This window comes from Saimiri boliviensis, chromosome 1 (assembly GCF_048565385.1).
Source record: "Saimiri boliviensis isolate mSaiBol1 chromosome 1, mSaiBol1.pri, whole genome shotgun sequence".
Lineage (NCBI taxonomy): Eukaryota > Metazoa > Chordata > Mammalia > Primates > Cebidae > Saimiri > Saimiri boliviensis.
This window is the reverse complement of record NC_133449.1, coordinates 195,161,900-195,184,051: the sequence shown is the minus strand read 5'-3', so window position 1 is coordinate 195,184,051 and position 22,152 is coordinate 195,161,900. Positions and strand designations below refer to the sequence as shown.

Here is a 22,152-nt window from a genome sequence, read left to right as displayed (position 1 = left end):
TTATTCCTTAATAAATAGTGGAGCTGTAGCCGGGTGCGGTGGCTCAAGCCTGTATTCCCAGCACTTTGGGAGGCCGAGGCGGGTGGATCACGAGGTCGAGAGATCGAGACCATCCTGGTCAACATGGTGAAACCCCGTCTCTACTAAAAATACAAAAAATCAGCTGGGCATGGTGGCTCGTGCCTGTAATCCCAGCTACTCAGGAGGCTGAGGCAGGAGAATTGCCTGAACCCAGGAGGCGGAGGTTGCGGTGAGCCGAGATCGCGCCATTGCACTCCAGCCTGGGTAACAAGAGCGAAACTCTGTCTCAAAAAAAATAAAATAAAATAAAATAATAAATAAATAAATAAATAGTGGAGCTGCAATTGGAACTCAAGTCTAGCTTGCGTCAAAGTTCTCTATGTTGCACCACAATCCCTAGACAGTGGATTGAAAAAGAGTGCCAAATGCAGAGCTGGCACAATCCAGAGGAGCAATCAAGCCAGAATTTAAATGGTACTGATGAGGTGAGGAGGGGAGAATCTACCATAGAAGCTGTTATTCTTTAGACTTTCAGAAGTGGTATGGAAAATTGCTGACAATTTTCTGATGTATTTTGATGAGTGACTGAGGACACCAAAATGACCCTCTATCAAAATTATTTTTTCAACCCATTATTCTAACTCTAGAAGATTCTTAATAGCTCTTCTTTTAACAATGAAGTGCTTGAAAATTAAAACCACCATGCAATATCATCTTATTCCTGTAAGAATGGCATTAAAAAGTCAAAAAACAATAGAGATTGGCATGGACGTGGTGAAAGGGGAACGTTTGTACACTGCTGGGGAGAATGTAAATTAGTACAACCTCTATGGAAAACAGTACAGAGATTCCGTATAGAACTAAAAGTAGATGTACCGTTCAATCCAGCACCCTCACTTCTGGGTATTAACCCAAAGCAAAACAAGTCATTATATGAAAATTACATTTGTACACTTATGTTTATTGCAGCCCAGTTCACAATGCAAAGATACAGAACCAACCTAAGTACTGATCAACCAATTAGTAGATAAAGAAAATATGTATTATATACAACATACACACATATATAATATACACACAATAGAATAAAAAGGAATGAAATGCCTTTTGCAGCAGTTTGGATGGAGCTGGAGGCAGTTGTTCTAAGTGAAATAACTCAGAAATGGAAAACCAAATAGTATATATTCTCACTTATAAGAGGCAGCTAAGCTATGAATATGGAATGCTATACAGTGATACAATGGACTGGAGACTCACAAGGAGGAGAGTGGGAGTGGGGTGTGAAATAAAAAACTACATATTGGATACAACGTATACAACTCAGGTGACAGGCACACTAAAATCTTGGAATGTACCACTGTGTAATTCATCCATGTAACCAAAAACCACTTGCACCCCAAAAGCTATTGAAATAAAAAAAAAATTAAATCAATTGACTGGCTGAGAGGAAAGGTCAAGAGCTCTGGGAAATAAATTTCATTTTGAGGTACCATTGAGACATTCAAGTGTCCATGCAAAGTCGACGGATATATAAATGGCTGTGGGGCTCAGAGGAGAGGTGAAGGCTGGAAACATTAAACTGTAGAGCCATTAGCAAATAGGTGAAGGCATTTGCAAAGATAAGAGCATCCAAGGGACTGGAATCATCGAAGAGCGAGGGCTCCACAGTGTTGGTAGTATTAATTAATATTCTGGAATTACAAAATCCTAAAACTCCGAAAGCAAACACAGATGGTGTAAAATGACTTAAAACTCTCTCACAGAATGTCAAGATGAGAAAAATGCAATGATTCAGATTCTCTAATCTTCTTTAAAGACTTAACTCATCTGTTTATAAGAGATCTGATCTTTAAATTTCAAATTTCCTCATATTTGCAATCTAATCTCTGAGTAAAGGAGTTAAGCATAGCCAGCCTAATTTCAGTTAATATGTTAACAGCATATGTAGGAAACTTATCCTTCAGTTGGAGTTACTTTGTCATACTGCATCCATCTTTTCTTTCTTTCTTTTTTTTTTTTAAATGGAGTCTCGCTCTGTTGCCAGGCTGGAGTGCAGCAGTGTGATCTCAGCACCCTGCAACCTCTGCCTCCCAGGTTCAAATGATTCTCCTGCCTCAGCCTCCCAAGTAGCTGGGATTACATGCACATGCCACCACACCTGGCTAATTTTTGTATTTTTAGTAGAGATGGTTTCACCATGTTGGCCAGGATGGTCTTGATCTCCTGACCTCGTGATCTGCCCCCCATGCCCTCCCAAAGTGCTGGGATTACAGGTGTGAGCCAATGCAACCAGCCCCATCTTTTCTATTAATGCTCCTTTAAATTCCTCAGATGTTTCGATCCAAGGTAACAACCATCTAAATGTCAATGGTCATCTAATGACCTTATTCACAGGGATTCTAGATTGCAAATACTATGAAATATCTTTAGTAAAATCATCAGTTGGGGGAAAACCACCAAACCAATTTATTATCATAATGTAAGAATGGTAAAAAGTCATAAATTGAGTATAAATGAGTTTAATTTCTAGATTAATGTAGGAAATAACATAATTCATTTACATAATTAAACTTTATTTCTCCCCATTAACAAAATAGTTTGGACCATGCTCAATTTGATTATTTCTTTGAAATCAATGTTTCTTACATTTCTATTGACCCTAAATCAATAGAAATAGAATGAAGTGGAATGCTGGGATATGATAATAAGAAAGTCAATATAGACTGAAAACCTTTATAGTTCCATAAACAACCTTTTAAAGCATTACATAATTTTAGTTCTCAAACTACATACAAATTGTTGACAGGCTCAAACAGCCTTGAAGGCTTCTCCGCCTACTTCTCTCTTTCTTACCTGGATTCTGAAAGTAAAATAACTATTTCTGGAGAGAGATTATTGTGGCTCCTGGTTAAATTAAAGCTGATAAAGCAGGCCTGGCATGATGGCTTATACCTGTAATCCCAGCATTTTGGGAGGCCAAGGCGGGCAGATCGCTTGAGCTCAGGAGTTCCAGACCAGTCCAGGAAACATTGCAAAACCCTATCTCTACAAAAAACACAAAAATACTAGCTGGGCATGGTGGTGCATGCCTGTAATCCCAGCTACTTGGGGTGCAGGGTGATAGGATCGCTTGAGCCCAGGAGGTCAAGGCTGCAGTGAACTGAGATCATGCCACTGCCCTCCAGCCTGGGTGACAAAGTGGGATCTTGTTTCAAAAAAAAAAAAAAAAATACTGATAAAGCAAAATATCTTTGGAGAACTTAGGAAAATTCTCTCAAACAGACCTTACATGAGACTATTCACACAATAAAATCCATTCTTAATTTCTATGTTAGCGCAAAGGAAAACAGTGAAGAGTGTAATAGACTAAGCTGATAATTATGACAGATTTGGGGGCACTGTCAGGTGCACATCTCTACTAATGGTGGACAAAACTACTGAGAACAATCCTACACCTTGTAGATAATGGGATTTTTCCTAGCTAGAATCCAGTAACTCCACTCACTGTAAAACGAATCATCTAAATCTGAAAATGGCCCAGGAAGATGACTTCTGATCACCAGGATCCTTGACAAATCATCTGCATTACTACTTTGCAAGTTTCCTTTGAAAATACTTAAGTCTCCTAAAGATACTGAAAAGATATGGAGAATTTCTCATCTTCCCAGTTAGCTAGTCCCCAGTTAGTAGTCCCCATTATCTGTGGTTTCACTTTCCACAACTGCAGTTATTCACAGTCAACTTCAGTCTGAAAATGTGGAAAAATCCAGAAATAAAAAAATTCATACATTTTAAATTGCTTGCCATTCTGAGTAGAGAGATGAAATCTTGTGCCATCTCAATTTGTCCCGCCCAGGACTGAATCATCCCTTTGTCCACTCTGTAGATGCTACATGCCCTTAGTCACTTAGGAGACATCTCTGTAATCACATCAACTGTTGAGGTATTACAGTGCTTGTATTCAAGTAACCCTTATTTTATGTAACAATGGCTCCAAAGAGCAAGATCAGTGATGCTGGTAATTCAGATATGCTGAAGAAAAGCTGCACAGTGCTTCCCTTAAGTAAAAAAGGACAGCTCTCAATTTTATAAGAAAAAAATTATGTGCTGAGGCTGCTAAGATCTACAGTAAGAACAAATCTTCTGACAGTGTGAAAAAGGAAAAAGAAATTCACACTAGTTTTGCTGTTGCAGTTCAAACTGCAGACATTACAGCCACAGTGAGTAATAAGTGCTTAGTTAAGATGAATAAGGCAGTAAGTCTGTGGATGATGTGAATGGAAATGTTTTCCAATTGATGGCAGTGCTATTTGTAGTTTCAGGCAACCACTGGGAGTCTTGGACCATATCGTCCTGAGGATAAGGGAGAACTACTGCACATCTCTTCAAACTCTATGTGAGTTTGAAACTCAGGCTTTCAGAGGCAGGGCAAGTAACAGGCATGACGTGAGCCTGATGCTGAAGAGGGCATGTCCTGCTGGAAAGTAGAAAGGCATTCAAATTCAAGCAATTTTTTTTTTTTTTTTTTTTTTTTTTTTTACAAGAGAAGTAGTTTTCCCATTTACAGGTGAGGAAACAAAACATATACAGACACATTCCTCCTAGAGTAGCCACTTTGAAATTCCTATATCAAGGACATTTTAAAAAATATTATTTATAAAAACAAATTCTAAAAAACCTAACTATACAACAATGAAACCTCATGCAGTCATTTAAATCTTTTCTTCTAAGAGTTAATGGTAGAAACATTTTTCCCAATTATTATTACTGTTATATTTGGCAAACATTCCTCAATATTTAAATATTTTTAATAGGAAGGTTGGATAATTGTTCAAAGTTTAGATTTTGGGATAAATTTTGGATTCAAATCCCACTTTTAAGCTTTGAGACCTTAGGCAGGTTATTAACCTCTTTGATCCTCTGTCTCCCCACCTGTAAAATGGGTAAAATGATACCCTTAAGATATGAGAATTGAAATGATCTACATAAAGCAATTTGCATAGTTACTGGAATATAGCACTCAAAAAATAGTAAACTTTTGAAATAATAAATTCCAAACTGCGCACAATGGCACAGGCCTACAATCCCAAAAACAGACTGAGGGAGGAAGACCACTTAAGCCCAGAAGTTTTAGACTACAGGACACCATGACTGTACTTGTGAATAGCCATTGCACTCCAGCTTTGACAGAGTTTTTTAAGACCTTGTCTTTAAACAACAACAACAACAAACCTAACAAATCTTTCAGCTAATCATAGATGTATTCTGCAATTAACTCATTCTAATATCATCAAGGACAAAGGGCCAGAATCACTTCAATTCTATTTAGACACATTCTGGAAAATCCATGCTGAGATTGCTTGGTTTGCTTTATGTAGTTAAGATGGACTTAGAATCCCTGCACTTAATTTGAGCAGTCCAAACTCTCTCCTTTATACTGTATCACACGGTATCTTGGGAGAACTAATTAAATGTTTGCCCAAAAATCCAAGCCGATTCAAAGTTTAAGAAACAACTTTGGCCTTACCTGTAAATATCACGAGGGCTACCTCAGATGACAGTTTCCATTTCAGTTGATCCACTAAATTTTCTGGGTGGGCCGGATGCAGTGGCTTATGCCTGAAATTCCAGCACTGTGGGAGGCCAAGGCAGGCAGATCACCTGAGGTCGGGAGTTCAAGACCAGCTTGACCAACATGGAGAAACGAAACCCCGTCTTTACTAAAAATGCAAAACTTAGCCGGGTGTGGTTGTCAGCGCCTGTAATCCCACCTACTCGGGAGGCTAAGGTGGGCAAATCGCTTGAACCTGGGAGGCAGAGGTTGCCATGAGCCAAGATTGTGCCATTGTACCCCAGCCTGGGCAACAAGAGGGAAACTCCATCTCATATAAAACAAAAATGTCCGGGGAAACTAACGGGCGTGCCGCTAGACCTCCTGGGCTGGCTCCCCCTCCACACCTGCGCAGAGCAACATTTCTGGTCTATAAAGCCCAGCTTCACCTGGAGCTTGTTAGAAATCCAGACGCTCTAGCCTGCCTCAGGCCAGCTGAATCATATTTGTATTTTAACAAGAATTCCAGATGATCTCTATGCATGCTAATGTTTGAAAAGCACTACTCTGTGCTGCTTTTTAACTAACAAAACTATCAGCAGTTTCTAGGAGCCACTAGAGAAATCTGTCCTGAACTAAGTTTACTTTAGATACTAATAGTTGACAGATTCTATAAATCCTTTTCTTTTGCATTTTATGAGCTCTTGCTCATTGTTAGGTAATACTAAAAACACACCTGGATCATAGTACCCTGATCTCTCAGAAAACAGGATTTAATTTTTACCTGATGAATTATACTTCAAATTAATTATTCATATAGCTACAGTATGGTTTTGGTTATGCTAAACAAATAACAGCCATTGGATATACTACTTATGATTTCCCTAGCCCAACTTTCTATTCAAATATATAATCATTTGTAAAAAGCTATCTTATGGGGTTACATCCCATTTTCAGAAATACTATTTATTTTTGAAACAGGGTCTATGTTGCCTAGGCTGGTCCCAAACTCCTGGGCTCAAGCAATCCTCCCACCTTAGCCTCCCGAGTAGCTGAGATTGCACCCAGCTCCAGAAATGCTATTTAAAAACAGAATATTCACGTGAAGCCACTGTATAGTAACAGTATCCACCACACAAAGCTTCGTACACATTATCTAATTACCTAAAGTATATAGCCCTAGAACTATTTTACAGATAATATGGAGCTCAGAGGTTAATAAGGTATCTAAGTTTCCACAACTATTAAGAAACAAGGCTCAGATATGAATTCATGTCTGACGTTCAAACACATTATTTTAATGTTTTCCAGCTGATGGCAATGCTATTTACAGTTTCAAGCATTCACTGGGGTCTTGGATGCCTAACTCCGAGTGTAGTAACCACCACTACTGTTATATTTCCACAAAGCGTTCCATGGACTGTGCTGTTAGATTTAAAGCCAAATGGACACTAAATGCTGTCAGAATTCCTGCAGTCAAAAGTAAAAGAAGTATTTAATTTGATTAGCTGAATATCATCCCACACTTACTTGCTCATGGAGTCCTCTCCCTTTCTCAAAACCTGTATAATACTGAGATCAACCTTTTAGACATGCACTACAATGTACTAACCTTCACAATTTTTTTTTTTTTTTTTTTTTTTTTTGGAGACGGAGTCTTGCTCAGTCTCCCAGGCTGGAGTGCAGTGGCGTGATCTCAGCTCACTGCAACCTCTACCTCCCAAGTTCAAGCAATTCTCCTGCCACAGTCTCCCAAGTCGCTGGGATTACAGGTGCGTGCCACGATACCTGGCTAATTTTTGTATTTTTAGTAGAGATGGGGTTTCATCATGTTGGCCAGACTGGTCTCGAACTCCTGACCTCAAGTGAAACATTTGCTTCAGCCTCCCAAAGTGCTGGAATTACAGGCATGAGCCACCATGCCCAACCACCTTCACAACTTTTTAAGAAGTTTTTAGAATTCTCTATCAGCCAACAACTTTAAGGCACATAAGATGTACTCCAAAAAGGAATTTAAATGCTTACATGTAAGAGCTACAGGCAGAATTGCTAACACAAGAAATTTGACTAGGAAAATAATTTCTGGACTACAAATATTTCCATATAGTATAGATACGCTGTTTCTTAAGAAAGACAAAGACAATCTAGGGTATAAAGAATCCAAATAATTCAAAGTGTTACACAGATAAACTCTCAAATGTTATCAAACATTAAATCCCCTCACCAATTAATATGTTAACTAAAAATAATCCAAAGGGTGGGAATCTAATTTAAAGATTTATTTAAGCAAAATGTGTGACGATAACCCGTCTGAAGACACCAACTCTGAAGGAATGAAGTCAGCGTTCTAAAGTAGAGAAGTCAAGCTTCATTTATGTAGGCAGACAGGAGTTATTTAGCAGGATTATTACATTATACAAAGTTGGTGCAAAGTTATAGAAATATTTCGGTAAAGGCAGTGTTTCTTTTTGGGAAGGCTACGTGTAACATTTTTTACAGACGGTGTAATAGTCACTAGATGTCTGTCATCTGGTCTAAACAAAGGACAATAAAGGAGAAGTTAATCTATAACAATGTCATTAAGTAGGCAGGAAGTTTTTGTCACTGACATAATTTCTCTCTAGTCATTGTACAGAACAAGAAAAATAAGAAAGCAAGTTAATCTGTAATCTGAGAACAGAAGTTGCAACCATATGTGACTCAGCTCACAATCACATCTTTCTCAAGGCTTAAAGTGTTTGGGGTGGTTTCAGCAGCTTTTCAATTTTACTTATTTTCACAAATAAAAGTTCATTTTATAATTGATTTTCCAAGAAAATATGTGTGCCAAACGTAAGGAACATCTACACCCTCAATTATATCCATTATTTAAAAAAATTGATGTTGCTTTTGAAGAGTCAAGGAACTATTTCCTAGGGTGTTATAAAATGATTATCTAGAAAAGATACGAATTGTGAATCCAATGAATACATATTAAATGTCATTTCTTCTAGCTAAAATCATCATTCCAAAAATATTTTGTTCAGTTTCAAGATGGCAAAATTCTATCCAACTTTTTCTTCCTCTTGGAAATAATCTTAAAACAAATTGAACAATAAACTGAAAGTAAACTCCAGCTACCAGTAGGAGACATCGATAACAGTAAACTACAGTGAAAGGAGTGCATATGGGGGAATGGTGAAAGACTTCGTGAAGAAAAGTCAAATCCAAACGCTTGCAGAGGGAGAAACTCAGGAAAAGCAAGTCATTTTACCAACGCAGATCCTCTGTCAGGCTTAGGGACTGAAGGTACTCAAGCACCAACCAAAGACAGAGGTAAGTGACAGGCTGGTAACCAAGGGAGATTCAAGATGCTGGGATCCAGCAGTGATTAAAAACTAGGTAAAAATCCTGCTGTTGTGGAGCTTACATTTTAGAGGATGCAGACAACAGTGAAATACAGAAGTCCTATGGAAAACAAAGCAGGAAAAGGAGAGTATATTGGTGGCAGGGAGGTGTAAATACAGTAGTTAGCGCCGGATGTGTGGCTCACACCTGTAATGCCAAGACGGGTGGATAACTTGAGGTCAGGAGTTCAAGACCAGCCTGGCCAACATAGTGAAACCCCCGTCTCTACTAAATATACAAATATTAGCTGCGCATGGTGGCCGGCAGATGCTAGTCCCAGCTACTCGGGAGGCTAAGGCAGGAGAATCACTTGAGCCAGGGAGGTGGAGGTTGCGGTTAGCTGAGATCGCACCACTGCACTCCAGCCTGGGTGACAGAGTCAGACTCTGTTTCAAAACAAAAAAAGTAGATGGTTCTCATTGATAAAGTGACAGCTAAAAAACCATAGAAGTTATGAAGGATTATGTGGATATCTATAATAGCAGGGGTGATACCAGGTGACTTACATACTTACAGAAGGGTCATTCTGGCTTTCAAATTGAAAATGGAAATAGTGGAAGGGCTTGAGGTAGCAATTGTTAGTGTTCAACCATACCTACTTCTTTTCTGGGTACTCACAAGGTAACATTCCAATGCCTGTGAGTTAGCCTCAGGTGATTAGTCTTAGCCAGTGAAACATGGATAGAAAAGATGTGCGGAGGCATTAATAGGTATTAACAGCTATTGGGATTCCTCTGCACTTTTTCTGTTGTCATAACTTTAGAAACCATGTGCTAAGGTGCTGTTGCAAAATGTAGGGAGCCTGGTTCTCTTCCCTGCAGGTGGGGGCAGGCTTTACTGATCTACACTAGATTTTGTGAGAGTAAGAAATACATTTTTGTTGTATACACAGGTTTCAGAGTCTGTTAACAGAACGTAGCTACACAGCTAATACAGGGAAGAAAGGAGACCTCTTAGGAAGCTATTAGAATGATCAGATTGGAATGTTCTCCCATCAGAGGTGGGAGAAGTTAAACTTTGGATATATTCTGAAAATAGAGCCAACAGAGACAGTTTGATAAGGAGCAGTTAAATCCTGCTCCACCAGTTTCCCAGCTCCACCTACCTACATTATCAGGTGATTACCCTCTCTCCCACCTCTCCTCTCCACCTGACTCTTTACTATCACCACCACCAACTTCCAAACAAGACAGGAGGTGGAGTTTATAAAGAAAACTGAAGAAGTTCCTCATTCAGGGACACTGAGTACATAGAGGAGATAAGGAGAATAAGTTTACTAACTGAATGAAGAAACACCAGTCTAGTTCCCAAACTTCTGAGGCCACTATATAGACAGAAGATTGGAGGATCTTCCTTTAGAGAAAATAGTATCTCCAGAGATAAGACCTGCAGACACTGACTTACAGGGAGGATCCAACAAAAACCATTCATCTTTTGATGATGCCATGGTGAAGTCCAACAGTCAATAAGCCCTACTTACACACAAACCTTTTAATAAGCATTCAGCGTTTCAATCTTTAATAGAAATAGCAAGCAAATGAAAAGCCCAAAAAGGAAACACAAAATGGTACAGCCACTTTGGAAGACGATTTGGAAAAAAACAAATACCATACAATCCACCAGCTGAGCTCCTTGGTACTGTATCCAAAGGAGTGGAAAACTCACATCCACACAAAAACATGAATATGAATGTTTCCAGCAGCTTTATTTATAATTGTCAAAACCCAGAAGCAACCAAAATGTCCTTCAGTAAGTGAATGGATAAGCCGGTACCCATGGAATATTACTCGGTGCTAAAAATGAGCTATCAAGCTGTAGGGCTGAGGCGCAGGATCCGAAAAATAAAGAGACAGGACACAGAACTACAAGGAAAATGCAGCTAGGCTCAAGGGGTCCACACCACCTATAAGCAGAGTCAGGCGAGGCCCTGAATGTCCAGAAGCATGAGTATTTGTGTATAGGTTAGGGGGCAGGGCAGTGAGTGAAATCATCTTTAAGGATAGTGATAGGGTCATGAGCAATAAAACAAGGGGTCCACCCCTATTAGGTCACCTAGGCTAGGAGGTGGACAGTGCGCAGCAAGGGGTCCATTCCCATTAGGTCATCAAGGCAAGGAAGTGGGCCGTGTGCAGTAAGGTGTCCACCCCCATTAGGTCACCGAGGCATGGAGGTGGGCCATGTGCAGTGAAGAGGGTGGAGTGTGCAATACCTCTATCTATGAGCAAACTACTTCTTAGAGAAGATTTATGGGGGGATGCTTTAAGTCACACAGTAGTGACAGAGCTGACAGGGTTACCGCCACCTGCTGGCAGCTTCCAATGAGTTCTATAGGAAGATGCTTTTCGAGCAGCACAGTAACAAGAGCTGATAAAGTTCAGTCACCAAGGTGCGATTGCCAGTCTGAGGGCAGCCTTCCACAAAAACTGGAGCAAGGTCCTACAACTCCTTTATCAGGAGGAGGGGCTCTTGCCCCAAGCCTGCCATACAGCGGGTATCCTTACGATACTGAATGCTGCAGCCTGTGCCATGGAATCTTGGCCTGGAATAACTGTTTTTCCCTCAAATTATGCTCTGCAGTCTCTGCTCTAGGCATTCCTCTGATTATAAGCTGCTTCTTAATTCATGCTCTGTACTGTGTCTACTCTAGGCATTCCTCCGATTATGAACTTGATATAATTATATGTGTGTGTGTAAATATATATGTGTGTGTGTGTGTAGGTAAATATTCTTTAGGCACTCATACTATGAACTAATATATGATTATATAGAGAGGGTTATATAAAGGGCAATAACTTAGTAACATTATAAACTGAGATAATCTTCAAGCCCTAATTCTATAAACTAATATATGATTATACATAGAGGATTATATAAAAGGAAATAACTGAGTAGTAACACTATAAACTGAGATATTCTTCAGGCCTTAATTGTGCCAGGGTTTTGCTTAGCTCTCCTTGCTCGGTGCCTATATGGGGGTTTACCCACATCAAGCCACAAAAGACACAGAATTTAAACGTTTATTACTAGATGAAAGAATCTCATATGATGTGGCTCCGTGTGCCCACTGAAATCTCATGTTGAATTGTAATCCCCAGTGTTGCTGGAGGGACCTGGTGGGAGGTGATTGGATCATGGTGGGTGATTTCCCCCATGCTGTTCTCCAGACAGTGAATTACCACAAGATCTGGTTGTTTAAAAGTGTGTAGCACTTCCCCACTTTGCTCTCTCTCTACTGCTCCCATGTGAAGATGCTTGCTTCCTCTTCACTCTTCTGCCATGATTGTAAGTTCCCTGAGGTCTCCCAAACAGGCTTCCTGTACAGCCTGTGGACCTATGAGTCAAAGAGTATGAATGTGAACTAAAGGACCACTCATCTGGTCAAAACCTGATCTATTATAAATCAGAGAAAAAATATTAAACAATATATGAAACAGTTGAAGTTTTATGTTAAGCTTTTCTAATAATCACTTCCAAAGAAATTAAGCTAATAAATGTTCAAAATGATTTTATATAAATTTTTAGCTCTGAGCTAATATGTACAGCTAATCATCTCTGCATAAACAATTTGTTTCAACTTTTCATGTAAACATAGCAAAAATTCCTGGAATGCAGATTTGAATAATTACACTTGAATTCTTTTTAATTTTTTATTAAAAATGAAAGAAACACAGCTTAAACAATTTATTTACAATTTTACAATGTTTGAAACGGCTATCCTATTCCTGTTAAAGCTTCTTATTTAAAAATGTCTACATGATATGTGCTTGTACAAGGCTTGAGTATCAAACTTAACCACAAATGTGACTTTCGCAGCTTTATTGCACAATGATACACATAACACAGCATTATTTGCTTAGTTTAGCCTACATCATAAAGTGCTATTCATATATGGGAAAGTAACAGCCTGCTAAACAATGAAATTCTTCATGATATTTTCTACTTGAGTTGAGGGTAAAAAGCTAATTTAATGCTACCAGCCTGAGTAACGGATTTCCATTAAAAATATAACAACAAGAAACAAAAACAGAAAGAAACAAACAACAACAGAAAAACAGGCCTAAAAGTTTTGGTTACTCTGTTAAAACATGTCAAAAGCATTCCACAAATGATTTCCATCAATTATTACTGCTACAATGCATAACAGTAGTTTCTTAACATTTTAACTTCCAAAAAATGAGTAGTTTAAATAAAAACCACCTACCTGAAAGAACGCCTTTCAAAAACAAGACATACAGTTTAGATAGAATATAATTCCTCGAATTAAAAGATATTTTAAAGGGTACACAGTCATTGTGATCTTAGTTATCATTTCTAAGTAAATTTGCATTTTTACTGGCTGGTATTAGAAATGCGTATTAGCAGTGAAAAACAGAAAATGCTACACAAGTGAACAATGTTATAAAAATTTATATGTAATGCTACTAAAATATATAATAAACTTTTCAAACAGGTAAATGTAAACCAGGAAAACCTGACAGGTAATAATTGTGCCAACACTGAAAAGCACAAAACACGATAAGGGGGTAAAATAATAAACATGACTTTAATACCAGTCCATCTTTACCAATATAATCTGAAAAATAATTATTCAACATAGAACAAATATTTTTACAGAATAAGAAAAATTAAAGATAAATTTCTCTGAAAAAAAGGATATAAAGTGAGAAGTTTAATGTGTTAGCTGAGAACTTTGTGTCTTCTGCAAAAGAAACCATGCTTACTACTCATGCCGGTAAATTAGTGTTATAGCTAAGCAGGCTCTTAAAAATGTCCTTAACAATACAGTCTGTGATGTTAACAAAACAGTAGTATTCCTTTTCCAGGCAATATACTTTTAATAGTCACACACTTTAAAATACATAATTTTCCACTTAAGTATACTACAATTTTTTGGCGTTTTTCTTTTTATCTATCTAGAACTTTGTTTTCCTATTAAAAAGAAATGCAAGACACACTGCTTAATACTAATTCCTATCCATAAGGCATTTATAAAATATCTTCTCTTAGGACATAAACATGATATTAAAAAAAATGAAACACAAGAGAAGCATAATAAATACTTTTGTATCCCCCCATAAGGATAGTGTCAGCAACACCAGCTGACATAAATAAATTAGATATACTGTGCATAAAGAAAAAGACAATCCAGTTGCAAAGTTAACCATTTCAGTATTAACTTGGAAAGAACGTCTTCACTTCATCATTTGTGAAAGGCAGAACAACGACATGAAAGACACAGGCTGTTTAGGTTTTCTGTATTTCAAGATGAATCATACACAAACACAAGTGTGGTGACAGATCACTCAGCGATATGTAATTAGTAACAAAGGTTAACGCTAAGGCATTGCTTTGCTCACAGTTTTTATGCTGAGTCACATCAGATGTTTCAACTACATGTTCTCTTGGTATTCCAGATATTTTGCTGTGATGGGCTCTTCAAGCTGAATTCCTCCACTGCCCATTAAGGCAAATGCTGGATACAGTGTATGTGAACAGTCCACTTGGCGCTCATAAAGGCATTTCATGTGATCCATATCATAGAAACTTACTTTTCCTTTATCATAGTCAAGGAAAATCCCAATGCTTGTTGGCATAGGAAGAACTCTATTTTCAGGATCATTAGAAGAAGTAGGTGACTTGGGTATAAAAAATTTCTTCATGCCTATAGTAACTAAGGTAAAGGGTTGTGAAGAATCAAAACAGGCATCCTCACTTCCACTGTCATGCCCACTGTCCTGCTCATATCTGAAACATAATATACAAAGCATCTGTATCTTCAACCACAGGTCTAAGTATGTTCAAAATATTTTCACAGGATAATATGTACTGATGTAAAGTTAAAATGATCTTTACACCAAAAGCTTTCTATTAAAATGAAATCAAAAACATAAAAGTAACACAATGCCATTTATAATTATACCATAGACTCAGCCCCAAATTCCATCATTAAACACTGTTTTTGCTTAGTTACATACACAAGGGTAACCCTAGAAAATCATTGATAATTTTGGCCTTCCAAAGAGTGAGGGAGCAGGCAGTGAAGGAACTGGTCAAACATTAACATTTTTATAGCACACAATCATATACAGTCATGCACCACATAACAATTCAGTTAACAACAGACCTCATATACAACAGTGGTTCCATAAGATTATGATGAAACTAAAATATTTTGGCCAGACACAGTGGCTCATGCCTGTAATCCCAGCACTTTGGGAGGCTAAGGCAGGTGGACCACTTGAGGCCAGGAGTTCAAGACCAACCCGGCCAACATGGCAAAACCCTGTCTCTACTAAAAATACAAAAATCAGCCAGGCATAGTGGTGCAAACCTGTAGTCCCAGCTACTTGGGAGGCGGAAACACAAGAATCACTTGAACCCAGGAAGCGGAGGTTGCAGTGGACTGAGATTGCGCCACTGCTCTCCAGTCCCGGTGACAAAGCGAGGCACTGTCTCAAATAAATAATTACTACTGCTTATTGATGTGGTAGCCACTGTAAGGCTACCTGTTACATGTTTGTGGTGATACTGGTGTAACAAACCTGTGCTGCCAGTGTATAAAAGGACAATTACACACAATTACGCACATTATGTAATACTTGATAATAAGTGACTGTTACTGGCTTATGTATTTATTATACAATGTTTTTATTATTATAGATTTACTCCTTCTACTTATTTAAAAAAATTTTAACTGTACAACAGCTTTAGGCAGGCCCTTTAGGAGGCTTTCCAGAAGGTAGCATTGTTATCCTAGGAAATGACAGCTCTATGCATGTTACTGCCCTTGAAGACCTTCCAGTGGGGCAAGACGTGGAAGTGGAAGACAGTGATATAGATTATCTTGACCCTAGATGGGCTATTGTGTTTGTCTTCATTTTAACAAAAAGCTCAAAAAGTTAAAAAAATTAAAAGAAAAAAACTTACAGAATAAGGGTATAAAACAGTTTTTTAATAGATGTACAATGTGTTTGTGTTTTGAACTAAGTGTTCTTAAAAAAGAGTTAAAAAGTTTTTTTAAAAAATTCAAAGTTTATAAAGTAAAGCTAAAGTAAATTTATTTTAAAATATGTTTAAATAAACTTAGTGTACCCTAAGTGTACAGCGTGTTTATAAAGTTTATGGTAGTGTACAGCAATGTCCTAGGCCTTCAAATTCCTGCAAGTGCCATTCATGGTAAGTGCCCTATAAAAGTATACAATTCATCTTTTATCACATATTTTTATTATACCTTTTCTATGTTTAGATACACAAATACTGTTACATTAAAATTGCCTACAGTATTCATTACAGTACATGCTCTTCAGGTTTGTATTCTAGGACCAAAAGACAATTCAATATAGCCTAAGTGTGTAGCAGACTATTCCACCTAAGTCTGTGTAAGAACACTCTATGGCCGGGCATGGTGACTCATGCCTATAATCCCAGCACTTTGGGAGGCCGAGGTGGGCAGATCACGAGGTCAAGAGATCAAGACCATCCTGGCCAACATTGGTGAAACCCTGTCTCTACTAAAAATACAAAAATTAGCCAGGCATGGTGGCACACACCTGTGGTCCCAGCTACTCAGGAGGCTGAGGCAGAAGAATCGCTTGAACCCAGGAGGCAGAGGTTGCAGTGAGCTGAGATTGCGCCACTGCACTCCAGCCTGGCGACAGAGCAAGACTCCGTCTCAAAAAAAAGAACATTCTATGATGTCCTTGCAACAATGAAATCGCCTAGCAATACATTTCTCAGAACATATTCCTGTTGCTAAGCTCACACACAGCTGTATAAGGAAATACAAAAACAAGATGTGTGCCCTAATCCAAGGAATGACCAGGCTAAGTAAAATAAATGAGCACTGTAAAACAATGCAAGAGAAAAAAGCATGTTTAATTCTCCTCCTAAGAACTCTATTTCCTGTTTGGGATTTCTTACATGGATCTATGAAGCAAACAAAGATTATGATGCTTTTTCACCTTTATCATAAAACAATAAAAACTTACAGAAAATTTTGATACATATTCCCCACTTTTTTCAATATGCATATGTTGCTTTTCATATATTTTGGATAATACTGCATCAACAATGTTTATTAGGTTTCTTCATTTCTAGTATCTCTCATGTTATGAACTTTTTAAACATTAATACTAATATTCTATCAAGTGGACATGCCACTATCTTTTACTGTTACAATTTTCAGCTTTCTATAAATTTCTCATCTTTCTGCAAAAAGCTTTTCCTATCATTCTGATTAATTTGGGATACTGTTCACGTAAGTGGTCAAAAATTATTTTTCAAAGCTAGTTGACCTTACTCCACTTAAAAGAAATAAACTGTACAATCTTCATTAGTCAATCTCTTAACAAATTCGAAGTCTTTGTTGTTGGAAATATGTCTACTATGACCCAATTATGAAAAGGACTTATGGGAAAGTTTAAAGAAACTGTGTCCCGTAAGAAAAGAACAACTTAATTGTGAAATATAACAATTAGAGGCATTGTGTTACAGATATGGGTAATTTTTATCACATAATTTAGGTAACATGTAAAGACTTTCAAAAGTTAAAACTGTGAAGCTGTATCATCATCAAGAGATATCCAAAACAGATTTATTTTCTCATGACATTAAAAAGTAACTGCTAACTCTCTTCATTAAATGTGTGATTACAAAAACACCTGACTCCTTTTCTCAATCAAGCTGCAGCCAAAATACTTGAATTTAAGAAATAAGAAGTATATACTCCAAATGTAATAGAGCCAAATCTATTTTCAGGCTTACCTTTAAAAACAATGACCAAGTTCTAGATCAATACAAAAACCTACCTTGGACTAACTGCATCCCGAGGAGAACGGAGCCACTCTTGTAGTTTATCGCTAGAAGCAACTCCCACTTTTACCAGGTATGAATACGGTTCCACGCGGAAGGCCCAGAAGTGTTTTCCTTTTGTAATGCCAGTGTCTCCAATGATGTAGTCTAAGCTTGTGTAATAACCCACTTGGATGCGTTCTGCAGCAAGCAGAAGATTATATCCAGCTCTACTCTCTACACGGTCTCTCTTCAAGTTCAGCAGGAGGTGTTCATTATTATAGCCACATTTTTCATCAAAGAGGAAGCTGAAAACTAAATAGAGCTTAAAATTAGTATCAGTCTAAAAATGATCATTGTTGTAACTTGTTAAATCTGATAGGTTTTCTTACAGAAATTACTGAAAAGAGGCAGGAAGAGGGAAGGTGGTGTCACACTACCCCAGACAACTATAACAAACCAAAACCCAACTTGGCAATATATCTTACCCAGTATATTTTCTATACCTAAAAATCTTCAGAAATCTCAAAAAGCAGATGAAAACATTTTAAATATATGTGAAATTTATAAATATAGCTCTTTGGAATAGAAATAGCAAATCTATCATAGGTATTTCACACTATTGAATTTGTTCTTTTTTCTTTATTAAAGATAATAAAGACTTGTATATTTTCATAAATATCTCTATATTTTCTTATTGTAAGTTTTGTTAATTTGGGATATTTTAGGTTTAGATATAAAGCTTTTTCTTTTTCAACCAACATGGCAGACATAAGAAACATGGGACAGTGTATTAAAACAAAACAAAAACACAGCTTTGGGGTTGAGAGAGACCTGGGTTTGAATCCCTCCCTGCTCATGCATTTAACTAGAGTTTGATTCAAATATTTAATTTCTTCATCTACAGAATGAAGATAACACCACTCCCATAAGTCTATACAACTCAAATATATTAAGCATGAAATTGGCTGCTGGCCAATGGTGAAACAACCCAAAAGTCTATCCAAAGATGAAAATGTAAATACATACAATGGAAAATTATTCAGTCTTAAAAAGGAAAGACATTCAGATGCTACAGCATGGATAAATCTTGAAATAAGCCAGAGGTAAAAGGACAGATATTGCACTATTCCAGTTATATAAGATACCTAGAATAGGCACATTGATAGAGACAGAAATTGGAATCAAGGTTACCAGTCTCTGGGGAGAGGCAGAATGGAGTTAACTGTTTAATGGGTACAGAGCTTCAGTTTAGAATAATGAAAGTCAAGGAGATACAAGTGGTGATAATTGAACAATACTGTAAATGTACTTAATGCCAATGAGCTGTATACTTAAAAACTGTTTGTTAAGATGATAAATTTTATCTTTACTTCACAATTTTATAAATGACCTCCAGGCATGGTAGTGTACACCTTTAGCCCTAGCTACATGGAAGGCAGGAGTTTGAGGCTGGCCTAGGCAACACAGTGAGAGCCACCTCTCTCCCTCTCCCTCTCTCTCCCACACACACACTATATATTTTATATATGCATGGTTTTTTTTCTTTCTTTTTTTTTTTTTAACAGGCTGTTAGCAGCTGGTCATGGTGGCTTACGCCTATAATTTCAGCACTTTGGGAGGCTGAGGTGAGCACATCACTTGAGGTCAGGAGTTTGAGACCAGCCTGGTCAACACGGTGAAAACTGGCTCTACTAAAAATACAAAAATTAGCCAGGCATGCTGGCTCACATACGTAATCCCAGCTACTACTCAGGAGGCTAAGGTAGGATAATTGCTTGAACCCAGGAGACAGAGGTTGCAGTGAGCTGAGATGATGCCACTGCACTCCAGCCTGGGTGACAGAGCCAGACTCCACTTCCAAAAAGAGACTGCTAGCAAACTACAGCCATTAACCACATGTGAGCCGACTATTCTTCCATTAATGCCTATTTTCCGGGCATGACTATTTGTACTTCCTCTCAATCTCAAGTCTCCCAGTTTGCACAATAAATTTAAAAGGTCACTCTAGTCATGTATCTTCTCTCAGAAAAAGAAGACAACCCTTCGCTCTTCCTCTCCTCCTTCCCCCTTCCGCTACGTGATTGAAAACAGCATTCTGTCCAGGTTTGTTTTTCCTCCATTTTCAGTCAAAAAGACTAGAAAAGGAAACGGAAATAGCATAAACCATAAAATATTTACTTAATACTTGCAAATTTATACCAAAACTCTATTGGATTTTATTAAAATTCAAGAAATACAATTTTAGCCAACTTTGTATGTCTGTATTCCAATTTTTTTAAAGCCACAATGGGCATGAAAAACAAATTGTGCTTTTCTATTTTGAACAGAAAAGGAAAAGTCAGAGTGCAGAAAATATGGGTATATAAGCCACTAAAAAGAGGCAGGGAGCAGTGGATCTAAAATACAATTAAAAGTATGTCTAAGGCAGAAACTGAAAGGGGAAAACATTTTCCTCCTAACCAGGCTGAGCACAACTTTGCTTCTAAATATCCCTTGTTCATGGACACATCACAGTGAGCATCAGCAAAACTTTTAAGTCCTTCTCACCCTATAAAAATCTTTCGGTGTTCTATATGTAGTATCAGTGGATTTTTTACTTGGAAAGGGAGGGAACGGTGACTGGGCATGAGGAGCTTTTAGCACAGGAGGAAAAGCTATTCATGTAGTTCTAATAAATGGCTTCCATTCCTGTTAGCTGGGAATTGCCAAGTTAAATTTTAAAAAATCCAGACAAATTAGAATTAGATTAAATCAAAATTATATTTTAGGATATTATATCAATAATTTTTTAAAAAAACACTTACCTAGATCCTGTGTTTTACAGATTTCCATAAACTAACCAAAACTATAGAATTATGTACTTAAAACTTTTAAGGTAGCGTTTATGCTATTTTAATCCCAACTTAACAGTGCTGCTCACCCAAATTTCTTCCATGTTTTTCTCTATCTGACATCAGTTAAAACCTAATCCTGTTCTCAGCCCAGAAGGTAAAAATTCAAGTATTCAGTTAATTTCCAAATCCCAGCTGGAATAGAAGCTACTTCTCCGGAGTCTTAAAAAGAAGAGCTGGTTTCAATGCAGGTCTACATGGAGATATTGTCTAGTCTACTTTATCAAGGTCTCTTGCGACTCTATGATTTTTTTATTCCTAATATTCACCATACCTGGAGCTGGAGGAGTATGAAGAATTAATTCTCTGCTGCAAGGACTGCAGATTGAACCCTTGTAAGCTCTTACTCTGAAAGCATAGGTACTACTGTTTTCCAGGTCTTGAATTATTTTACTTGTTCCACACACTTCAACCTCATTCCATGACAACATTTCATCATCTCTGTTGATCTTCCGATATTCAAGAACATAGCTATCAGCTTTATCCTTTTCTGGATGGTGCCAATTTATTAACGCATTATTATAAACTTTGCTCTGTTCCTCATTGATCTCTGGCACATCTATGCCTGAAAGAATTATGAAATAGAAAACAATGTTAAAATATTGATATTTTAAAACCTGCTTTTCCTCCATAAAAATGATATATAAGCAATATTTAATGATTTCTATACTGTCCAATAATTTTCTAAATTTATAATACACAAAACTTAAATGTATTAAATATTTTCATATATTTTATATATAAAAGGTATATTTATATTTGTAAGTGAAAGAAGAATGAAAAAGACAAAAACTAAAAAAAAAAAAAAAAAAAAAAAACAACAAAAAAAAAAACAACTAAAAAAAAAGCAAAAAAAAAAACAAAAAAAAAAGAAAGAAAAAGACAAAAACTGACTCAAAACCCAGAAGTAAATTTTTTTTAGCCACATGCCTTCTACCTACTGAACAACAACCCAGGACTTGACATTTTTTATCTATGTCCTCCCATAAGCAAACTATTATTTTATTTTTTTTATTTTACTTTAAGTTCTGGGGTATACGTGCAGATCTTGCAGGTTTGTTACATAGATATACAAGTCATGGTGGTTTGCTGCCTCCATCCCCCCATCACCTACATTAGGTATTTCTCCTAATGTTATCCCTCCTCAACCTCACCACCCCTGCTATCCCTCCCCTAGCCCCCTCTACCCACCAACAGACCCCAGTGTGTGATGTTCCCCTCCCCATGTCCATGTGATCTCATTGTTCAACACCCACTCATGAGTGAGATCATATAGTGTTTGGTTGTCCTTGTGTCAGTGTGCTGAGAATGATTTCCATCTTCATCCATGTCCTTGCAAAGGACATGAACTCATCTTTTTTTATGACTGCATGGTATTTCATGGTGTATATGTGCCATACTTTCTTCATCCAGTCTATCATTGATGGCCATCTGGGTTGGTTCCAAGTCTTTGCTATTATAAGCAGTGCCACAATGAACACACATGTGCATGTGTCTTTATAACAGAAC

General features: G+C 37.5%; 1 protein-coding gene across 4 annotated transcripts in view; it reads right to left on the bottom strand.

Moving 5' to 3' along the window:
- Positions 1-12,522: 12,522 nt before the first annotated feature.
- TRIM36 (tripartite motif containing 36) overlaps positions 12,523-22,152 on the bottom strand; it is a 56,278-nt gene continuing 46,648 nt past the window's right edge. For 2 of the 4 annotated variants that reach the window (XM_003920689.3, XM_074382500.1), the window contains exons 8-10: positions 20,918-21,208; positions 17,767-18,064; positions 12,525-14,704 (exon numbers count right to left, since the gene is read on the bottom strand). In XM_003920689.3, coding sequence (XP_003920738.3) covers positions 14,350-14,704; positions 17,767-18,064; positions 20,918-21,208 — 944 coding nt within the window. In that variant the 3' untranslated portion in view covers positions 12,525-14,349. Of the gene's footprint in view, positions 14,705-17,766; positions 18,065-20,917; positions 21,209-22,152 lie in introns of all 4 variants that reach the window. The other 2 variants (XM_074382488.1, XM_074382496.1) reach the window with 2 other exon arrangements.